Source organism: Lolium rigidum, chromosome 3 (assembly GCF_022539505.1).
Source record: "Lolium rigidum isolate FL_2022 chromosome 3, APGP_CSIRO_Lrig_0.1, whole genome shotgun sequence".
Lineage (NCBI taxonomy): Eukaryota > Viridiplantae > Streptophyta > Magnoliopsida > Poales > Poaceae > Lolium > Lolium rigidum.
In genome coordinates, this window is record NC_061510.1 from 43,078,457 (window position 1) to 43,100,681 (window position 22,225).

The 22,225-nt window shown below is 43.0% G+C and overlaps 2 protein-coding genes and 2 long non-coding RNA genes across 4 annotated transcripts; 3 read left to right on the forward strand and 1 right to left on the reverse strand.

Annotated features, from left to right (window-relative positions):
• Positions 1–205: 205 nt before the first annotated feature.
• LOC124695859 lies at positions 206–3,728 on the reverse strand. Its single transcript, XM_047228668.1, has 7 exons — positions 3,268–3,728; positions 2,885–2,944; positions 2,431–2,679; positions 1,707–1,783; positions 1,148–1,224; positions 925–1,057; positions 206–841 (listed from the first exon to the last, which is right to left on the reverse strand). The coding sequence occupies exons 1-7, from the start codon at positions 3,674–3,676 to the stop codon at positions 686–688; spliced, it is 1,161 nt and encodes a 386-aa protein (XP_047084624.1). The 5' UTR covers positions 3,677–3,728; the 3' UTR covers positions 206–685.
• A 3,314-nt stretch (positions 3,729–7,042) lies between these two features.
• Positions 7,043–7,665, forward strand: LOC124695860. The gene is made up of 3 exons (XR_007000600.1): positions 7,043–7,135; positions 7,233–7,351; positions 7,441–7,665. It is a non-coding gene; the product is annotated as an uncharacterized LOC124695860 (long non-coding RNA).
• Positions 7,666–9,851: 2,186 nt separating this feature from the next.
• On the forward strand, positions 9,852–12,963 carry LOC124701515 (phosphoglycerate kinase, cytosolic-like). Its single transcript, XM_047233593.1, has 7 exons — positions 9,852–9,896; positions 10,004–10,200; positions 11,123–11,200; positions 11,292–11,552; positions 11,881–12,198; positions 12,307–12,465; positions 12,545–12,963. Exons 2-7 carry the CDS (start codon positions 10,006–10,008, stop codon positions 12,737–12,739), a joined length of 1,206 nt encoding a protein of 401 aa, XP_047089549.1. The 5' UTR covers positions 9,852–9,896; positions 10,004–10,005; the 3' UTR covers positions 12,740–12,963.
• Positions 12,964–17,621: 4,658 nt separating this feature from the next.
• On the forward strand, positions 17,622–20,628 carry LOC124695862. Its single transcript, XR_007000601.1, has 4 exons — positions 17,622–17,699; positions 17,960–18,347; positions 18,913–19,054; positions 20,412–20,628. It is a non-coding gene; the product is annotated as an uncharacterized LOC124695862 (long non-coding RNA).
• The last annotated feature ends 1,597 nt before the right edge of the window (positions 20,629–22,225 follow it).

Genomic DNA, 22,225 nt, shown 5'->3' on the forward strand with positions numbered 1-22,225 from the left:
CATTTTTATGTGTGTCATCTTCTGTGTATTTCTGAGCTGCCAGGAAACCTTAATTAACTAGCATAACATGTTGATGCTTGGAGGTGAGCAATAAGCAAATAAGTGTGACAAGCTGATCCTAGAAAGGATCAGGCATCTAATTTGTTCGAACTTCAACATGACCCCAAGTCCCCGACCATTGTTGGGTCAGGCGCAGCAACATACCAATCATAACAGCCATCATTCATGTCATATATACGAAAATAAGCTCACCGGAGACCAATCCAGGTGGCTGGGTGCTATTTTACGCTGCAAATGATCAGCTATTGTATTGTACCTATGCTTATATTCATGAAGAGTTAACGAACTGTTTGCCAAAAATCTAACCTCCTGTATACATGTAGATTTTTATCTGCAGCAACATTAGCCAGACATCTGCTTCCCAACTTGCAAGCTCCATGAGAATTGTTCTATCCACAAATGCTTCAGACAATTCGTCCTCCTTTACCCAAATCAAGGGATCAGTGGATCATCTATGCTTCTGATTTCAATGAAGAAAAAGCATCCATTCCCAAGTTAATTCTAGTTCTTGCCTCAGTATGTACAATGATTTGTATGTGTGTCATCTTCTTTGCATTGCTGACAGCAAGCTGCCAGGAAACCTAAATCGGCAGGAATACATGTTAGAGATCAATCTCTCCTCCAGCTATATGTCGGAAGAGATGGCTTCTTCTATCCTCCTAATGACAACGCTGAGACCATGTCCACTTTCGAGTGCTTTGACGGCAGCTCTATGCGCTTTCTTGTGCCACTTCAGAAGGTTGTAAGATTGCATGACTGACCAGCGAGCTCTGTTTGCCATCTGATAAGCAACGAATAATTATATTCACTGACTATTTTCGTTTATTAAGATGCAGATAAGAGATTTATCAGAACAAAATGAACCTGCGCAACAGAAAGCGGGGGATTAAGCAGAATGCATAAACTCCTGAATAAATTCTCATCATTTTCTCCTCCTTCTGCCTCCCCATATACAAGTGCTTCTGCAGCAATCCCAGCAAATAGAATCATGCAGTATCTGAAATCAAGACCTTGCTTGAGAAACAACGAACAGAAATACCATCCAAGAACTCAAGGGGGCATCATTCAAATATAATAATTTTCACACCTGTCAAATGCTGTACTAGATAGATGACCCTCACCGAGTTCTTTTTCCATTTTTTCATCCCAGAACTGTGTCCCTGCCTGCAGACGTATGAGATAACAACCTTGAGATCTCTATGGGAACTTGAAATTCGTATGTCACATTATTCAGGAAACAAAATTAAGGGAATGTGCCACAATCAGTACAATGCAAAGCAACAAAGTTTAATCATATATATATTTACAAGACATTTGTGAAGTCTTGGCTATATACTAGTCCAGTGAGGTGTATAAGCTTCTAATTACTTCTAAAACTGCAACAAAATGCAACCTATAACAAAACACTTGTTCTTTGTTTCTCAATATAGTGTGCAGGAACATGAGGAGATTGAAATCAGTTGCACCACTTGCTAGCAATGGCAGTAGCACAGTTGCAAATTGGAAGTAAAGTTAAATCAAATTTATGAGAAGGCAAGGTGATGTTCATAAACAACAGAAATTGCATTACTTCATCAGATTATAGACATAAAACACAATAGCAGAACATATATACAATATAACATGGAAATTATTAACAGTTGCACCTGGCCTTGAATGCCCATTCGCAATGCCACAAAGGGATCCAAGATGACTCCTCGTATGGGGCAACCCATTAGATAAGCTAGACACAGGTTCATGGAAGTAAGGTATGTTAGGATAATAAACTATTCTCACAAGTAGGATGCTATAAAAACTGCATAATGCAAACTAACAAGTAAAAGCTACAATCCCAACGTTGCATTGATTGCACAGGGTTGGCCCACGCTATGGGCAAGGGTGTACATGCACACCCAAATTTTGGACATAAAATCAGTTATTAGATAGCTGTACTGGTCATACATACTGATAAGTTGGTACAATAAAACAGTATCTTTCCTGATAGTCGCAAAGGAGTCTTTAGCCAAATTGGTGATATATTTGCATCTTTGGAATAAACAATCACAAGTTTGATCCATAATTCTAGTAGATTTTTTTAATTTTCTTCAGTCCCTAAAGCCAACCTACCGTGAAGCCCCAATAGCCAATTCTACTCAATGGCCATAATTGGTGATTGATTTTTTTGCTACAATAAATTGCCTGAAGAATAAATCAAGAAGTGGAAGAAGGGATCAATGCTTGAACATTGTCATGAAATTGTGAATTGTCTTCTAAAATTTACAGTAGATTATTTTTCAACTTTGAACACCCATTCCTGATGTGTTGGGACCTCCACTGGTTACAAGAACTTGAGGCCATAAAACAGTGAGAGAAACTGAAGGGAAGTAATACCGGTAAGAAGATGGCCTGCTTCATGTACAAGGATTCTGCGCTTGTATGGAGGCCAGAAAGATGAGATTTGTGCAGCACAAGTACCACCAAGGAAGAGCGCATCTGCTGTTGCTAACCCCAATATGGCAGCTAAGTTAGGCCGTAGATCAACTCCCTGAGTCAGTAGAAAAGATACACCTCCAAGAAACATAGTCAGGACATAAGGAGAATTCCCTGAGAGACCCCACTTCTTTGGTGCAAGCTTTGCAGCTGAAAAAGGTAATACATGAAGAAGATATGAGCTACAGAAGAAAGAGAATCCTTCCAAATTGTTGTATCAGCCTATTTCACATATCCATTGCAAAGGCAAGAGTACTGCAGTATGAGATTAGAAATAACAAGTGAAGATCGACTTCAATCTTTGAATAAGGAACAGTACAGTTGGAAGAGATGGGCGTATTTCCTCACTTCTCACCTTCCAGGCCTGTCATCTCCTTTAAGGTTGTTGGTGTAACTTCTCTTGGTCCCTCGAGAACTGCAGCAAAATGCATGAACATGCACAGGTCAGTGGTGAAAAATATCAATCCGTAAATGCAGCTTGAATAACACAAACTTTCAGATCAGTTCGCATGCTACAGATAGCTAGCCACCCTATGCACGCTAGAATGCTGGATTTTAGCATGAACCGTGCAGACATCACGGAACTCACTGCAACAGATAACATGACTTCCACACCAAGAACAATTTTAAATGCAGTTCGGCAATTGGGATAGTATAATTTTGCATAACAAAACCTCAAGTGGATCCAATTATCACACTAAGAAGGGGAAATTAAATTAATGAGAGACCGCCATTTACCTATGTTTTTGCACTTGCCGAAGTTGGCGAGGACCCCGCGGTCGGAGAGGAACTGATACGCCCGGCCGACGAGCCGCATGTCGTCGGCGTCGATGCAGGCGTCCAGCACCTCCCAGTCCCGCCCCGGCGGCACGGGGAGCGCCACCTGCGTACCCGCGGACGCTGGCGCCTCCGGATAATACGCGGGCTCCACCGACTGCAGGAAGCGCAGCGCGCGCGAGAGGTCCTTGCTCTCAACGGCGTCCTCGAACTCGCGCCATTCCTTGAGGGAGCCCGCGCGGAGTCGGGGCCTGGGCCGCGGTGGGCGGTAGGGGCGCGGGAGGAAGCGCTTGGAGGAGGGGGTGACCGACTGCGAGGCGGAGATGGCCGCGGTGGAGGAGAGCAGCGGGGAGCAGGCGGTGGTCGCCATTGGTGTGGTCACGGAGGTGGGTTGCGCTGCTTCCCCTGTTGCCGTCGTGGCGTCGTCCACTGCCGATCGAATGTTTTCAGGCAAGCCCACTTTCGTTTTGGCCCAGTACTGCTCGATCTTGCTAGAAGAAAAGAAAAAAGTATTCCCTGCAAAAGGAAGAGAAAAAACAAAATAACGGGAGAACTGTTAGAGCTAAATATGTCACTGTACTGCTTTTCTGTCAGGGTCCAGTAGAACTGTTATTCTTCACCTTTCGGTAGAAAAATAATACCTCCTACAATTCATATTAATTATTGTTAATATAGATGTATCTTGAAAACTTATATGAATCTCTTGTAAGGGTGTAAGTAATCAAGAGAGATTGTGGAAAAATGTTTGTCTAGTGTCTAAATCTATGAGAGAATGCTTTTTTAAGCTTTTATCTTTAACTCCATCCGCTTTTTTTTTAAAACCGGCCAAAAAACTCTGGTTTGTTCTATTAATTAAGAAACTCCACCCATTTTCTAAATATAACATGTTTTGCCAAGCCATTGACTTTCCAAAACGTTTTATATTTAGCAACATATTAATTAACTTTAGTGTTAACATCATGGTAGCTAGGTAACTACTAGTGATTCGTGGGGTGATCTTTGCTTTCGCCATATTCTTTGGATGGAGACAACTAAGAATTGGGATGAACTATAAACAATGGCATGCTGCCTTGAGCGAGTAAAATTATAAATGTAGACGTCCGTTAGAAAGTATTGGTTTGTTCGATTAAATCTTTGTAGAAACACAACATGCTAGAATTCATTTCAGAGCTTTTTGGTTGACTATGATCATGGTTTTAAAGGCGTCGCCTAGGCGTCGCCTAAGCGACGCTTAAGCGTCCAGGCGTGCCAGAAGGGCAAGGCGTCGAAGTCGCCTTTGTTTTCTGTCATAGGCGTCTAGAGGCGTCTCTGAGGCGTCCAAAGGCGTCGCCTAGGCGCAAAAATGGCCGCTTTGCATGATTCTGGACGCCTATGTCCTTTTGGCGGAAACGAAAATTTTGGCGGGAAGGAAAACTGGAATCTGGCGGGCTCGGGAGGGAAAGATGCCATCTAAAGGGAAAAGAGAGGAAGAGAGAGGGGAACCGACCAGGAAAAACTATCCGGAGAGAAGAGAGAGAGGAGTGAGCTCCTCTCACACGTCCTCCTCGGCTCCGCCGGATCCGCTCGTCGCTCCCCATCCGCCGGCCTCCCCAACTCCGGCCAAGCTTGTGGCCAAGCTTCGGCAACTCCTCCCACCGGTACGGCTTCTCCTCCCCTATGCAGCGAGCTTGCTTTGCTCTATTCTGCATGTTCTGTTGTTGGTGCCTTGGTAGTGTACAGCCTCTCCTCCCCCTGGCTATGTGCTGCACTTATGCTGCCTGCTTTGGCTGTGATATATAGTAGTAGTAGTAAGCTGCCTGCCTGCCTCTGAATAATTTAGTGCCTGCTTTGCCTTGGTAGCTGCTGCTGTGATTATAGTAGTGGATGCTGATTAAATTAGTAGCTTTTGTTGTCCACTTGTCCTTGTTAGCTGCTGGATGTTGTGATTAAAGTAGAGTATTTGATCTTTGGATGCTCTTTATCATTAATTTAATTGGTGGTTGTCCTTGACTCCTTGATTGTAGTGTCACAATGGCTGATGGGGATTACGATCCAATGAAAGATCCGAACGCGAGCCACGGAGGACAACTGATCCGGGCTGGAACTATGGCTATATGGTGACACCTGGCAATAGCAATATTGTTAAGTGCAATCTCTGTGGCAAGGTAACTCAGGGAGGGATCAAAAGGCATAAGGAACATCTTGCTGGCACTGGTGGAGATGCATTAGGCTGTCCAAGGGCTAGCACACAACTCAAGAGAGAGATATATGAGTATTTGGTGAAGAACAGGAGAAACCAAGCACTGCCAGATGATGATGTTGTGGAGGTAGATGCAGCAGGGACAGCAACAACAGCTGAAGTCTCCACTACAAGAGAAAGTTCAGGGACAGCTGCCAAAAGAAACAAGAGAGCCTTTGCTATGAAAATCAGCGGCAATAAGGATAAGGTTCAATCTGTTGGAACCAAGTCAATTGCTTCAATGCTTAGGAGAAAACTCGAGGATATTGTTGATGAAAGACGCTCCAGGCGTTCTCAAAGCACCATGGAGTCAAGCACAAAAACGGAGGCAGAGTTGCACTATGTGGATATGCAGTGGGCATTGTTCTTCTATGAGTGTGGCATACCTTTCAATGTTGCAAGTTCTAGACAATTTTAAATTGCAATAGAAGCATCTTGTCAATGTGGCTCGGGTTACAAGCCTCCTTCCCCTTACAAGCTGCGGGAGCCATTGCTTAGGGATTGTGTGAATGAAACAAAACTCTTGAGAGCGGAGCACGAGACAGCATGGAAGCAATATGGCTGCACACTAATGTCAGATGGATGGTCGGATAGAAGGGGACGCCACTTAATCAACTTCCTTGTAAACAGCCCAGCGGGAACTTACTTCTTGGAGTCGGTTGATGCATCAATTGAATGCCAAGATGCTCGAATGATAGCAGATTTGCTTGAGAAGAGAATTGAAGGTGTTGGAAAAGAGAATGTTGTCCAAGTTGTCACCGACAATGGTGCTAACTACAAGGCAGCGGGCAAGATTCTAATGGAGAGGATTCCTACACTTTATTGGAGTCCATGTGCATGCCATTGCCTCGACCTAATGTTGGAAGATATAGGGAAGCTAAAAGCATTTAAGAAGCCAATTGCACATGGTAGACGAGTCACTACTTTCATCTATAGGCATGGAAGACTTCTTGCTCTAATGAGGAAGGCAACCGGCAACGAGGATCTTGTGAGACCCGCAGCCACTCGCTTTGCCACATCATGTCTTGCTCTTAAGAGTTTGGTCAAGCACAAGCAAGCTTTGAGGAGTCTATTTACAAGTAGGGAGTGGGTTGCAAACAAATTGGCCAAAACTACGACCGGTTTGAATGTGCAAGACATTGTGCTTTCAGCGGAATGGTGGCATGCAGTGAGGACCGCATTAGAGTTACAAGTCCACTACTTCGAGTGCTTAGGATTGCAGATGGTGATGAGCTTCCTGCCATGCCAGAAATTTCTGCACTAATGACGGCTGCAAAGGATAAGATCAGACAAGCTTTTCCTCAACAAAACAAGCAAGGTTTGCCCAAGATGGTCATGACCATTATTGACAAACGTTGGGAGACTCAAATGGATCATCCATTGTATGGGGCTGCTTTGTTTTTTAACCCTGGAAAATACTTCTCTATTAAAGAGAGTGGTGATGATGAACTTGTTGGTGAGCTAAGAAGTTGTTTCAATGATGTCCTTGCAAAAATGGTAGCTGATGTACCCACTCGAACAAGATTGATGCACAAGTCGTTCTCTATGAGGACAAGCGACAAGGTTTTTCTAATGTGATGGCCATCGAAAACATGGGCAAAAGAAACCCTCGTAAGTGAACTCAAGCTAATTTCAGCAACAAGCAAGTTAATTTCGCATGTTATTCTATGTACAAACTCCTAATGCAAGTGTGTTTTTCCTATTGTAGTTGATTGGTGGAGTTCATATGGTGGTCGAGCCATTGACCTACAAAGGTTTGCAAAGAGGATTGTTAGTCTTTGTGCATCATCATCCGGTTGTGAGAGGAATTGGAGTGCATTTGAATTTGTGAGTAACTTCTTTGTCTTTATTTCAGCATGAGCAAGTAATTGCAGCAATTTATTTATTCATTCTATTGCTCTATTTGCTATTTGTAGATCCATACCAAGAAAAGGAATCGGTTACAACACCGAATCTTGAATGACAATGTTTTTGTTTCATACAACCGGAAGAACATGGATAGGTTTCAAAAGAGGCGTGAGAAGATTGGTGACAAAAGCTATGACCCTCTAATCATTGATGATTTTGATTGGGGCAATGAGTGGGTTGACCCAACAATGCCTCCACCCCAAGGTGCTAGAGGGTGTCCCGATGACATTTCATGGGAGCTTGTTGATGAGGCTGTTGGTGCAAGTTCATCGCTGCAAGGCCGCAATTTTCCTAGAGGTGCAAGTGCAACCATGGGAAGGGGTCCCTCAAATGCCAACATCCAGTACCAAAGGCAGCGCAAAAGGCCTGCTCCAACACGATCATACGAGTCAGATGATCAAGAAGATGACCAGGTACAACCCTCAAGTGAGCCCAATGGAGAGGATGATGATTGAGACTATGTTGAAGATGATGTGGATGTGACCGATGATGATGAAGACCCAACTAGTGCTGACCAAGATGATGAGAACCAAAATGCTACCATGGATGACTTCGATGATCACTTTTGAGACTTGGATTGAGAGTGCCAGCCTTGCTTATGATTTTATTGTGTTATGTGGAAGTGGAACCTATTTTATGTTGTTGTGAACCTAATTTATTGTGTTCTCTGGTTGTGTACCACACTACCAGTAGACCTATTTATGTTCTGGACCATTTGTCATGTAATATGTAATGCACTGCTGTTTGCCTGTTTGTTATCTTTTTTTGCATTTGGAGGCTCATTTACTCTCTGTTCTTTTACCTATGGTGGTCTGTTAAGACAAGTTCTAACCATAGATCTCATGTTTTATGCAGATTTCTGTTGGGGAAAGAAGAAATGGGGAAAAGGATGGAAAATATGGATGCTATGTGGCCAGCAAATTCCAGGTTAGTTCATCTGCCCATCCCTACCTAGCTGGTGCCTTGCTTCCAGCAAGAGCCTCAAAGGCGTCGCCTTGCAACGCGCCTTGAACGCCTAGGCGTTGAGGCGCCCCCCTCGCCTTGGGACGCCTGGACGCCTTTAAAACCATGACTATGATTCCTTTAAGTGTCAAAGTATTTAGTTGGTAAACCATAAGAACCCATATTTTTAAGTTCTCAAGAGATGATAAATGTAGATTTATAGTTGTAAGAAAAGTATAAATCATATTGTGTTTTGTTATGTCTTGTGGATGGTAATGTTTTTCATGGTAGCGGGCTTGCTTTCTTTGTAATTCTCTTATACATGCTTCTAGTTCTGTTGATGTTTTTGTGTGTTTTGTATATCGTGTCTCTTGTTAGGAACTGCAGATGATGTCTAGAACAGACTAATTGTGCCTTAACTTCATATGAAATGGAAGTTGTGGGACCTTCGCACCCTTAATTACAACATCTAAAATAGGATAAATATCCATAAACTTGGGGAAAAGATGATTTCACTGAAAGTGACTAAGTTACATTGTCTTCTTTTCACCGACTTCTTCATATCGAGAAAGAGGTTGTGCCTTCGACAACAAGAGGTCAAGCTTGGCACCTTTCTTCTCCCATATAAGCGGAGCAGTAAACAAAGATTCATGCAATGGTTTGAAAGGATAATAGAGAGGTTCGAAAGACGAAGATAAAAGGACAAGGAGGCCTAGTGAGACAACAAAGTATGTGGATATATAATGCATGAGAGTGATTTGATACAGATATATTATCGATGGGGTATGGAAGTGGAAGTTGTCCTTCTAATAATCTTACAATGTACAGATTAAACCAAAACTAAAAAGTGGCCCATGATACTTATTAATATGGAATGGAGGGTGTATAGAAAATATCAATTTGAATTTTCCATGTCTATTCTTCGATACCAAGTTGCTCATTGGTACCAATCCATAAACAAGAACTGAACTAATTTTTTCCAAAAAAAAATCTATCAAAAATTCTCCAAAAATCAATATGCGTGTCCCCTTCAAAATCAAAATCAAAGTTGTGTTTGAAGACCAATTTATTAGGCGCCGATCCCACCACCATTGCCCGTGAGCCCAAAGGTCAGGCTGACATGGGCACACGAAGAAGACGAGCCGCCCGTGCCAACCATGCTTTCCAGAAGGATCCCCTCCTTTCCTCCATTTTCCAAAACCATCAAACGAATCCGGGCCGTCCGTCGGCAATCCGTGGGCACCGCCCCATTCTTTCCCCCGCTCCAAGCCACAACGCCCACCTAAACCATCCTCTCCCACTGACACCCTGTCCCACCAATGGTGACCCCACATGTCACCGACACAGCGCCACCGCAAATGCCCCGAATATTCGCCCCCATCGCTCGCCACGCCGTCGCCTCTATAAAGAAAACCGGGCCTGCGTCGCCACATCCATCCATCCATCCATCAATCCGTCCGTCCGACCAAAGCTGCGTCACTCCCTCGTCCAGATCGCCGCCGATTCGATCCGCTTTCTCACGGTGAGCCCCATCCTCCGATCGCCCCTCGCCGTGCCCGGATCCTGTCCGGATCTGCCGCCTTCTCGCGGGCTGTTGTCTGACGCTCGCGGTGCTGGTTTTGGGTGCAGGGATGGCGACCAAGAGGAGCGTGGGCACCCTGGGGGAGGCGGATCTCAAGGGGAAGAAGGTGTTCGTGCGCGCAGACCTCAACGTGCCGCTCGACGACGCCCAGAAGATCACCGACGACACACGCATCCGCGCATCCATCCCCACCGTCAAGTTCCTCCTCGACAAGGGCGCCAAGGTCATCCTCGCCAGCCATCTGGTGAGCGCCCAAATCCCACCCACCCACCCACCCACGCTTGTTGATCCGGGACCTGCTGCTTACTATAGTCGATACCAGTATTGGATTTGATTATCTGGACTGGATGCGTAATTTATGGTAGGCTTGGATTGGGTTGAGTGGGTCTGTCTGATCACGTGGTGTGGAAATTTAGAGTTGCTTCTGAATTTTGATCCGTGGCTATACAACTCTTCATACTTTTGCTTAAGGTTCAGAAAATGTCCCCCCGACATTGCCAGGCTACCTGAACCAGTATATGTGATCCTCGTCATTAGATTGGTTATTATTAGTTGTTCTGATGAGCGTAACCTACTATATTGCAGTTGCATGTTAACAGTTATATCTCAATTTTGAGCGAATTGCAGTTCAGGGATGCCTGCCCGGCTTGTGTATATAAAATTTCACTTGTACAAATTTGGTTTATTATTTTCTCGTCTGCTTGGTCACTGCTAAAATTTAACTTCATCTTGGGTTGTTCAGTATTGTCTTCTGACTTTGAGTAGGAGCAGTCACAAGGACATGTCTAGTTGTTTGCACCTCCTCATTTTGACATCTACAAAATTGTTGTTTGATGTTGTCTGGATAGCATAATAACTAGTATTAGAATATCTGATGGGATTACTGATAACTAGAACAATTCACCCTTTTAACCATGTACAATTCACTGATTCAACAACTATCCTGACTATAAATTGTGTTCCTTTCACCTTGTTTTATGTCACCAACAACCAACTTTTGGCTCTGATCTTCGGATGAGTATATTGTTGGTTGTTCCAACCATTCCAGATTTTATATCTTCTGTGAAAAACAGTTTATGCCAATTACATTGCTTGAGATATCAGATGTACGGACTGTAACTGTTGATTTTCCCTTTTCTAACAGATTTCATTGTTGCATTTTTCAGGGCCGCCCAAAAGGTGTCACCCCCAAGTTCAGCTTGAAGCCTCTTGTTCCACGCTTGTCTGAGCTCCTTGGAGTTGATGTACGTTATGGGCTCATGATAACTTCTGTTGTCCCTTTCAACTAGATTAAGAGCACTTATATTCTACACCTTTTTTTACTTATGTCAATAGGTTGTGATGGCCAATGACTGCATTGGTGAGGAAGTTGAGAAATTGGCTGCTGCTTTGCCAGAGGGTGGTGTTCTGCTCCTAGAGAATGTCAGGTTCTACAAGGAGGAAGAGAAGAATGATCCTGAGTTCGCTAAGAAGCTTGCATCAGTTGCTGACCTTTATGTGAATGACGCTTTCGGCACAGCACACAGGGCTCATGCTTCAACGGAGGGTGTAACCAAGTTCTTGAGGCCTTCTGTTGCTGGCTTCCTCATGCAGAAGGTATATCTGTAATGATGAATCATTCCTGCACATAATTTTCTTACAATCCTAAGTACATCTTTAAAAAAAAAATCAGTTCATGCTGGTGTTAATTTGATTATGGCATTTTGCCTCAGTGATTTTGTCCTTATTTTGAAAGAAGAAACAACCTATCAGCTGCTGTGGACGCTAATTGCAAATTTATCATAGGACACAGATCATTTGCTATCTGTTGATGTAGCAACCTTAGGTTGATAGTTAGGATGCTTTACTTAGATTTTTCAATAAGCTTTGGAACAAATATGTCAGAACAAAATAGCAGGGTGCCTAACTATTTTAATCCTCCCAGGAACTTGACTACCTTGTCGGAGCTGTTGCCAACCCAAAGAAGCCATTTGCTGCCATTGTTGGTGGATCCAAGGTCTCATCTAAGATTGGTGTGATTGAGTCTCTGCTGGCGAAGGTTGATATCCTCATCCTTGGTGGTGGTATGATCTTCACATTCTACAAAGCCCAGGGAAAAGCTGTTGGAAAGTCTCTTGTGGAGGAAGACAAACTTGAACTGGCAACTTCACTAATTGAAACGGCAAAGGCCAAAGGTGTTAGCCTCTTGCTTCCAACCGATGTTGTTGTAGCTGACAAGTTTGCACCAGATGCTGAAAGCAAGGTTTGTTCATTTTACACAATTACCCTAGTGCTCTTGGTGTAATTAAAGTGACATTTTGCACCAAAGCGTGCTTTGCTGATGCTCACTTTTTTTAAACATTTTTTATAGATTGTTTCTGCCGATGCTATCCCTGATGGTTGGATGGGTCTCGATGTTGGCCCGGATTCCATCAAGACTTTCAGTGCTGCCTTGGACACCACCAAGACTGTTATCTGGAATGGTCCTATGGGAGTTTTTGAGTTTGAGAAGTTTGCAGCAGGCACTGATGTGAGTATAATCTCACATAACATCCATTTGTCTATCTATTACCTCTTTTTGGTTGCTGAGTACTGTTGTGTTTCTTCAGGCAATTGCCAAGCAGTTGGCTGAGCTTACCGGAAAGGGCGTCACGACCATCATTGGTGGCGGTGACTCTGTTGCTGCTGTTGAGAAGGCTGGGCTCGCTGACAAGATGAGCCACATCTCGACTGGCGGTGGTGCGAGCTTGGAGCTGCTGGAAGGCAAGCCCCTCCCAGGTGTTCTTGCCCTTGACGAGGCTTAAGTTAATTCAAGCTGTGCCTACAAGCTTGCTGCATGCCCTTTTCGTTGGGATATCGGTGTAACGTTGCAACCTTATGTTTAAGGAACTTTGAGATAGGCTTGTCACCAATTTTGCTAGGTGAGTCGTGAATAATGACCTACTACTTCCTCCCTGTGAGTGAAGTACTTGGAAACTGACGTACCCCTGTGGATGTGTATGGCTATCTGTTTCACGTCTTGCATTTCCGCATGTGTTCCCTGTGTCGCTTTGCTTTCTTTTTGTTGGCCGTTGGTTTCAAAAGATAGACTTTCCAGCATTACTATATCATTTGAAATTGTGCGTGCCCTCATTTGTGTTAAAAAACTAAAGGTAATGCAGAAGTGGTTGAAAAGTTTTATAGCTCTTGATTTGGGAGTAGGATATGGAGCTCAACCAACCTTCCAGAGGGGCTATTTATGAGTTCATGTAGATGAAGTTTCAGATTCTTGGATGAGCAGAACATCTTTGCTGTTTCAAGATCCTGCCTCTTTTTCATGGTTCATTCGATGAGCAGAACAAACCCACTTTGCATTCCTTTGAAGAACAATGTATAGAACAGTTTTGGCTGAAAATAATTTCTAGAAGGACCAAAGTTAATCAACAGCAACAACAGCTTTTTTGAAGACAGCTAGACAAAGTCTCGCTGGAGTATTTCAGATCAGACTTGCATGATCTAGATGGCAACATGAACCATTTATGTATCTGTCATTGTGACTGAACTAGGAGCATAGAGGAGTAGCATGATGTTATGTCGCTGTTAAGCACAAACATAAGAATCTTATTATATGTTTAATTAGTTAATGGAGTGTCTGAGTTGCATGGCCTTTTGGAGGCAAGGAATCTAATCGCACATGATCATATTTGGTTGATTTGGACCTTATTGTAGTTTCCTACTACATGATGCTGTTTTTACACACTGTTTACCGACACTCAGTTAACAAATACTCCCTCCATCCCACAATTTTTGTCGTGGAACTAAAACCACGACAAGAATTATGAAACGGAATGAGTAGCACGACAAGAATTATGAAACGGAATGAGCAGTTACTTGATTTATAATTGATACTAGTATAATTATTCCATTGTCTGTATCATCCATGTACAATTCCATATGTCAGGGATGTTACAGTTCGCATTTGCTCTTTTTTTTTTCTCTCTTGGAGGGTCTTGCATTGTTATCTTCATTACACAGCAAAACTAGAGGGTACACTGAATGTTAAAAATTTATTACCATTGCCAGAGCATTGTTTGCACTTCACACAGCAATAGATGGATAAAAGGTTTTCATGTTAAGACGGACAGCAGATGCAGTTTAGCTTAAAATAAAATAATGGGAGTCATGCATCCAAGAAATTAAGCAATGCAATTTGAATTTCGGTAAAATTAGAGAAAACCAGGCACAGGTATTGTATGCACAGTGATCTCATTAAGATATGACTAAGCAGAAGTACAAGGTGAGCCTAGCTCTGTTGAATTGGGCTCGAAAATTTGTCGCGAACTCAAATCTGAGTTCCTAATGTTTAGGCTGGACTTTCTACATTTTCGTTAAAAAGGTGGAAAACTATACAGACGTGAAGCATGTGTGAGGGACAATTTTTTTCGAAATGGACGTGTGAGGGACAATGTCCTAATAAATTCGCAAGGGACTAATTGCCTTTCATTTCCTTTCGCTAAGAGTGAGCCATCTTATTTTGATGGTATAAGCAAAAATTTGAGAGAATTTGGATGACAGAACCTCCTAAAGAAAAGCTGAGACAACAAAACGAGTATACTAACCTGCAGACAATGGCATGACAAAACAACACCAAATTAGCAAGCAATCAAGCATACCCTTCCGTGGCTGCACGCACACATCTGCCTAGCTGCGCAAGAGAAATCAAAGAAGCAGCTCCATAATCTTTTGGTGGTGGTGAGGAAATGAAGCTGCAACATGATCTGATGGCGCCGCACAACCGTGGGATCCATGCTGGACGAGCAGATCATGCTGGCAGCTTCAGTCTCTCACACCAGCAAATCTTGCAAGAGCAAGGAGGGGAGAGAAGTTGGTTGCTGGCAAGGCATATATGTCTGATATGTATAGGCAGTGGACAAACTTAAAAGGAGAGGAAAAGAAGAAGAGAGACAAAACCATGGCACGAGGGGTGGGTGTGCGTCCATGGTGGTTGGTTGGTGCAAGCATGGTCCCTTTCTTGCCGCCCACACCTCGTGACACTGCCGTTTTGCCCTCACCAAGTCACCATCGCCGCCACTGCTTGTTTTATGTGCACTGTCCTTGCTCTCTCGGGCCCTTGTTGGCACACACCGGAACTGCACATGCGTTTCTGAAATTGAAATTTCAAGTCCAGATTTTTGGTAAGACGATGTTGTTTGATCGCCGGTTTCTGTTAAAGAAACTTCGAGCGTTTTCTATAAAAAACCGAAAAGAACCGAAAAACAAAAGAGTATTCAGAAGCAAGTGCAGCCCGCAGCTTATTCCTGACTATTTTCAGATGCACAGCGTCTGGAATAACAGAGAAGTTTAAAACAGTCCTGGATTCGTCATAGAACTCAAAATTATGCCCTTGATCGACAAGCCATGCCTGCGCCGAGTACACCTCCCACCTCACTTGTTTGGTCTTCATTTGCGCCAGCTTCAAGTTCTGCAAAGAGATGGTGTGTATGAGATGTGATTATGCTCATCGATTTACTTACTGATGGATGGCTGGTGTTCTTGTTGAGGGTGCAGCATGCAAGTGTACGGTATTCAGATGTCCGTGAATGTGCACTTGTGTATGTATGTCTGTTAGCCTGCGCGTCAAATTTGTACATGGAAACAATAAGAGAGATATTGACAGAAGTTGCATACAAACTTAATCATTTGGTTTTGGGGGCAATAACCTCAACGGACTGAACTAATTTCTTGAATGATGATGGCCTATGAAGCTAATTGGAGCAGGTAATGGCAGAAGCTGGCCAGTGGTCACTCGAAATTGGTCAATTTCCAGAGGTAAATGAGAAGAAGTCAATTTCGATCATCTGGAACCACCCAGTGACCCAGATGCCTTCAGACTAATATAGCATCACATGAGAGATATACTGACAAAAGCCGCATGTGAGCTCAATCATATGGTTTTGGGGGTTAATAATCTCAATGGTCTGGACTAATTGCTTGAACAACCATGACCTACCAAGCTAATTGGAGCAGGCAGAAGCTGGTCAGTGGTCACTCGAAGTCACTACACCACGGTAGACATTTCAGGGCACATTCTTAGAGGCACATTTTCTATGTGCCCTGAAAAGTTATCAATTATGGCACATATTTTAAGTGCCCTTATAGAACATACCAATTATGGCACATTTTGGATGTGCCCTCTAAAGTATACCTTTTAGGGCACAAATCCATGTGCCGTAAATAGTTTTCCAATGTGCCCTAATAGGTATAGCTATGAGGGCACAAATCCATGTGCCCCTAATACATATGAGGGCACATTTGTTAAGTGCCCTGAAAATAACAAAGCACCAACAGAGGAAACACAGATTAATAGTTATACACCAAGTTTAGAGCAGGAACTACTTAAATCTATTACAGACCAAGTTCAGATTACTAATAAATTACCGGCGTGCCCTAATAGAACAATGCATATAAACTACTATCTAAATATTACTAAACATAGTTGAGTTTTAACTCGACCTAGCTTCTGAGGCATGGACCTAAAATCATCATTGACGGAGTAGTTAATTTGTTAACTCACATTCATCGCTCGTTCGACCTAGCCATGAACTGATGTACGTACCCAACTCCAACGTGGCAGGACGATCCATCCATTTCGATTGATCGACCCAAACAGGGTCCAGTCGGATGGTCAACGTCAACACACCAGCCCGACCCCCTTTCTCTCTCCCTTCTCCCTCCGTTCCATCCCCACCTGGACGAGACCTCCTCCTCGCTCCCGCGATGAGCCACCGCCGCCTGCTGCCGTCCCGGCCAACTCCGGCTGCGTCCGCCGCCGCTTGCTGGGGACTTTCCGGCTTGATCCTCCACCGGATCCCCACCGACGCCTCTAGGTTCCGCCCCCAAGCACGACGCCGCGGCTAACCCTAGCCCGCGGGGTTGGGCTCGGTTACCAGCGTGATTCCGCTGGGGTAGGCTCATCTGGCCACCTCCTCCTCGATCCGCGTTGGTGGTGGCGCATGTCCAATGGATCCTGGTCCCCGCGCGCCCCTCGTCATCGAGCTATCGCCTCTATTCTCGACGCTGCGCGGATCTCCTAGCATCTGATACCTCCCACTCCACGGCGGCGTCGTTCTCAGCCTCGACGTTTGCGGCCGCGCTTGGTGAGCACCAGCCTCCTCCCCTCCCCGCCTCTGCTCGATCTCCACTGCAGCCCTCCAGTGTTTGTTGTATGCTTACTTTGTTGTGTTTGTTAGATGCTGCTATATGATGCATAAATGCACATGATAGGACGATTTTTCATCTCCAGTGAGTGCACAGTTAGGATTATAGACACTCGGATGCCCTCACATCTATTCTCATGCAATCAGTCTATGCATACTCTTTCCTTTTATTATGTGATTGCATTTTGTGCAAGTATTGGTTCCAATGTATCTACTGACTTATGATCCTGTCAAAATTGTCTTACCCACTATGTAAGTACAGAACAAACGGCCAATTAGGTCGCTGGGATTGTTTGTGCTTTGAGAAAGGTTATTACCATATGGCATCAGGGTTTCAGTTGTATATTGTTTTCAATGTAGATCGACAGAAACAACTATTGATCGGTACAAAATAACTGTGAGCTTTAAATATTGGGACGACTGCTTGGATCCAGATGATATGCAACTGATGTGGGCAGATCCTCATGTAATGGAAGAGTGAAACGACGCTGGGGAAGAACAGGGGAAGAAAGTTCACTTGACATGGGATCCTGACGTTGAGGCATATCTCACACTAACTGAAATAAAGGTGGATTATCAGCCTTAAACCTTTGTTAGTACTAGATGTTGAATAACTCATTCTCTTCACTAGATTACTATATCTGATTTTCCAACATGATTATTTCAGAATGTCCAACAGTTCCTAAAATAAAGTTGACATATCCTGTACATCCATTATTTGGTTAATAAGCATGAACAATTATTTCCATTCTAATTACGATATCACTCATGTTATTGTTAAGTGATAACTATCCTGGTGGACTTTGCTAACCATGTTGTTTTGCACAGGATATGATAGGTGCCCTAGCTTAAACGAAGGGATTTCTGCCAGAGCAAGAGCTGTGGTGCTGCCCATCGGCCAGGCTGCTCTGGCTGCTGGAGGTGCAGCCTAGGCCGTTGAACACAACCTTGTCGGCTGCATTCAGGAGCAGGCTGTCGGCGGCCAACGCCGACAACATCCGCTACAACCACGCATTGAGCAAGCTGCGTCTTGGCCCCCTACACCGGATCCTCACTCGCGCCCCGCCGTTCCGCCCCTGAGCGCAACGCTGCGGCTAATCCTAGCTGTGGGCTCTGTTGCCACTGCGGTTCCCGTGCTGCCGCGCCTCCTGGTTGTCCCTTACGTCGTCCCAAAGCCACGCCGCACCCGCGGACCGGCAAGAAGCCTCTCCCGAAGGTATCAATCATAGTGTAAACTGCCTCTCAGCTGTCCTGACTTTCCTAATAGTGCAACATTTCACCAATATTTAGTATCTCACTAACTCTTATCTGTGCTATGCAATCAATTGCCATCTTATTGCTAGTCGTTCTTGGGACCTACTGATACAATTGTAGACGTGTAGTTTCATATTATCATTTTTTTCTTATAATAACATGTATTTGTGGCCAAATTACTTTTATGTTTCAATCGTCACTCTCAGTACAAGTACAACTTTTGCAATAGTGGGTGCCAGCTTGCACTCAATTAAACTATAGGAGGAAGCTCTCAAACTTCAAATATAGAGGCAAGTTAGTTTGCTCAGACTTAACACTAGCGCAGATCAGAGTTAGCAGCTGTGGAAAAACATGGTATTGTATGCAGTATCCTCTAACAAGGCATGATGTGTTCGATTTTGTTTGTTGTTTTGCTTGAGTGTATCTCGAACTAGTATCTGACTGAATATGATAGATGGGGTTCAGCCATTTACCTAGTAGTTTTAGTTTTCACCAAACTTTGCTGCTAATGTTCTTAGTGCATTCAGGATCAAGACCAGAAACTACCTGGATTGGAGACAGAAAAATGAGAGATGAAACTTGAGCTTGAAGAATACCAGGTGGAAACTAAAGAACCAATATGCGGCGATTAAGCGACTTGTGGAGCGAAACCGCCAACTGGAACAATAGGTTTGTTCCAAGGTCACTCGGTTTCCTGCTCTATTTTTTGAAAACTGTTCTTGTTGCTTGGACGAATGGTGTCAGTGTCACAATTGAAAAATGCTAGCTCCTTAATACTGGTGCTTTATTAGATTATATTGACTTCTTATATCCATCTAATTATTATACTTGAACGGCTGCATTGATTTCTTGACACTTTGATAAGTTAATGAAGTTCCGGAGACCTCCTACTGTTTTTAATGGATCTAAATCGCCATTGGAAATACTCCCTCCATTCCAAAAAACAAAAGCTTCTCAATTGTCTAGATATGGAGGTATATAGACATGTTTTAGCTCTAGATTCATCCATATCTAGAAAAAGTTGCGAAGCTTTTTGAGGAATGGAGGGAGTACAGTTACTGTGGTCTTTGTTGTTCTTTGACTATTTGTTAACTGCTGCAATGTGTTAAGGATATGAGTTGCATGATAGTGCACCCATTTACTTTTATGATTTGTCATCCGCGTATTTTGCTCTGTAGCTATGTTTTCTTGTCTCTGCTACAAATTTGTTTCATGGCAAGCGTTGCTAGCTTCATTCCCAAATACAAGATGCTGAAAACATGTAGTCAAACCAGTCTACATCTGACCACTAGCTAATAAAAACTATTTATATTTTTCTATTAGAAGTTGTACATTATATTGCTTCTACATGATTTTTTTAGGATTTAGCATAATCTAGACTGTACTATAAAGCAGAGAATATAAGTAAATTACATTAACCCTATATCTTCACTTTTTTGGTAATTTGCGTGTTGCTGCATAATCTGAAGAAATTGTCCTTTGTGCAATTACATGCTGGAATGTGTAGAGCGTTTCATCTTGTCGTTTCCAAATTCTTTCAAGTAAATTTCAGTTCAAAAAACATAAATTAGTTGCCAGTGTGCAATAGATTGGTTCAGAGAAGGGTTAGTCCAGACAAAGAGTAGCTTCTAATTTTTATTGGTTGTTTATCTATCTCAGGTATCCTTAAATAGTGCGTTTTACCTCAGATTTTACCTAAGCTTATGTCATCACAACCCCTTCAAATAAGCTGTGATACCTTTTCTTGCTGATGCATCTCATGTGGATTAGGCCATGTCTGGCAAATGGGAACTGCACCCTGTTGTTTCTGAGGACATAATACTGTGTGACATCTAAGCTGTGTTATCTACATAATTACAGTACATAAATATTTCTTAAAATCACTGTGCTACATAGGATACTGCATTGATTTCACTTTCTCCTTATCATGAGCATTTATAGGATATAAATAACTCTTATAATATCAGGTATCAGGTATCAACATTTTAACACAGCTATAAGACAAGTAAAGTTATGTTTTCTGCAGATTTTCAATACAATGCTTCTTACTGAGGAGGTTCTATACAATAGCGGGTATAGCTAGCAACTTACTTGAAGGTCCCTTCATAATTTACAGTTCCTCTTTTTTCTTGTTAGTAGCAAAGTCTTAAGAAGTTGTTACTCAAGGAGACAAAAAATCCATCTGCATGTATGTAGATGCACAGCTGGTGAATGTGTATTGACTATTAGTTCGCAGCTTGTACTTGTACCAGTAGTTGTTTCACTTTTTGAAATCATGTATGAATATATAATGTTTCTGCAACTCTAAATATTGATCATCTGCATCTTATGTCAGCTGTATTAATTGTTTATGTGAGTAACACTGTATTTTGAATGATTTTCTGAAGTTTGAAACGCTATATATGTACTGAGGTTGTCTGAGCTACAGGCTATGCTACTGTGATTATTGTAAATTGATATTTGGATGTGCCCCAAAAAGTTTCCGGGGCACATTTTGGATGTGCCCTTGAAAATTTTCGAGGCACATCCAAATGTGCCTCCAAAAGTTTTCAGGGTACATTTTAGATGTGCCCTCTAAACTTTTCGGGGCACATTTTGGATGTGCCATCTAAACTTTTCAGGGCACATTTTCGTTATGCCCATAAAACTTTTCAGGGCACATTTTTGTTATGCCCATAAAACTTTTCGGGGCACATTTTTTATGTGCCCTCAAAACTTTTCGAGGCACATTTTTATGTGCCCTTAAAAGTTTTTGGGGCATGTCTAAAATATGCCCTAAAAAGTATACCTATGAGGGCACATATTTGAAGTGCCCTTAATACTTTCCGAGTAGCAAGTAAATTCGGCACATTTTTATGTGCTCTTAAAAGTTTTAAAGGCATATTTTACACATTTAAGGGCACTTAAAAGTGCCCCCAAATCCTTACCGTGATGTAGTGAGTTGGTCAATTCCTGGAGGTAATTGAGAAGGAGAAGTCCATTTCGAGCATTTGGAACCACCCAGATGCCTTCAGAACTACTACTATATAGCAGCACATTACAGACTGTTGGCATTATTTCCCGTCTACATCAACGAGGGTACGGTAGTCAGCTGTAAGCATACATACCATAACAAAAACTGACATCAACAAAATTTCTCAATCCTAAAATTCACAATGTTATGATGATCATGATCTTACTACTTCCTCCATCCATAAAAGGATTATTTAGACAAATTTGCGACAAGTTTTTATGGACAGAGATAGTATTATTTCCCCTCCTTAATATTTGGAAAATTTATACTAGTAACCAGACAAACATCCGAAACCATTCCATTATAGTTTGCAAAGCATCACAACGAACTGAAAAATCTCATCTAAGGCACATCTACACCACAGCGCAAGGAACGGATAGTCTAGTCGACCTTGGCTTCAGTCAGATCGAACTTCTTTGGCGGCTGACCGTCGTGACAAAAGTTGGTACACATGCAATCAACAATCCCTCCGACGTCGCAGTAACCTCCTTTGTATTCCTCGGTGATGCATGCTGCGTTGCACTCGGCAGAGTCGCAGTTTCCTTTGAAGGTCTGGCTGGGCCCTTCGCATGGCGTATGTTTCTTGCCTGCTCAAACAACACGGTCAACTAGCTAGAAGCCTAGAACATGATTAAGAATTACTCCGAGAGAAGTATTAGGAGCGGTGGATAATATTTTTGGGGCAAGGGCTCACCAAAACCAGAGCTCACGAGGAGCAATAAGAACAAGGCGGTCGCTGCAACCTTAGCGCCCATGCCTGCCAGACTGAATCGATTCAAGGTGGATGAAAATTTCCTTGGGTGAGGAGAAACGGGTCTAGCTAAGTG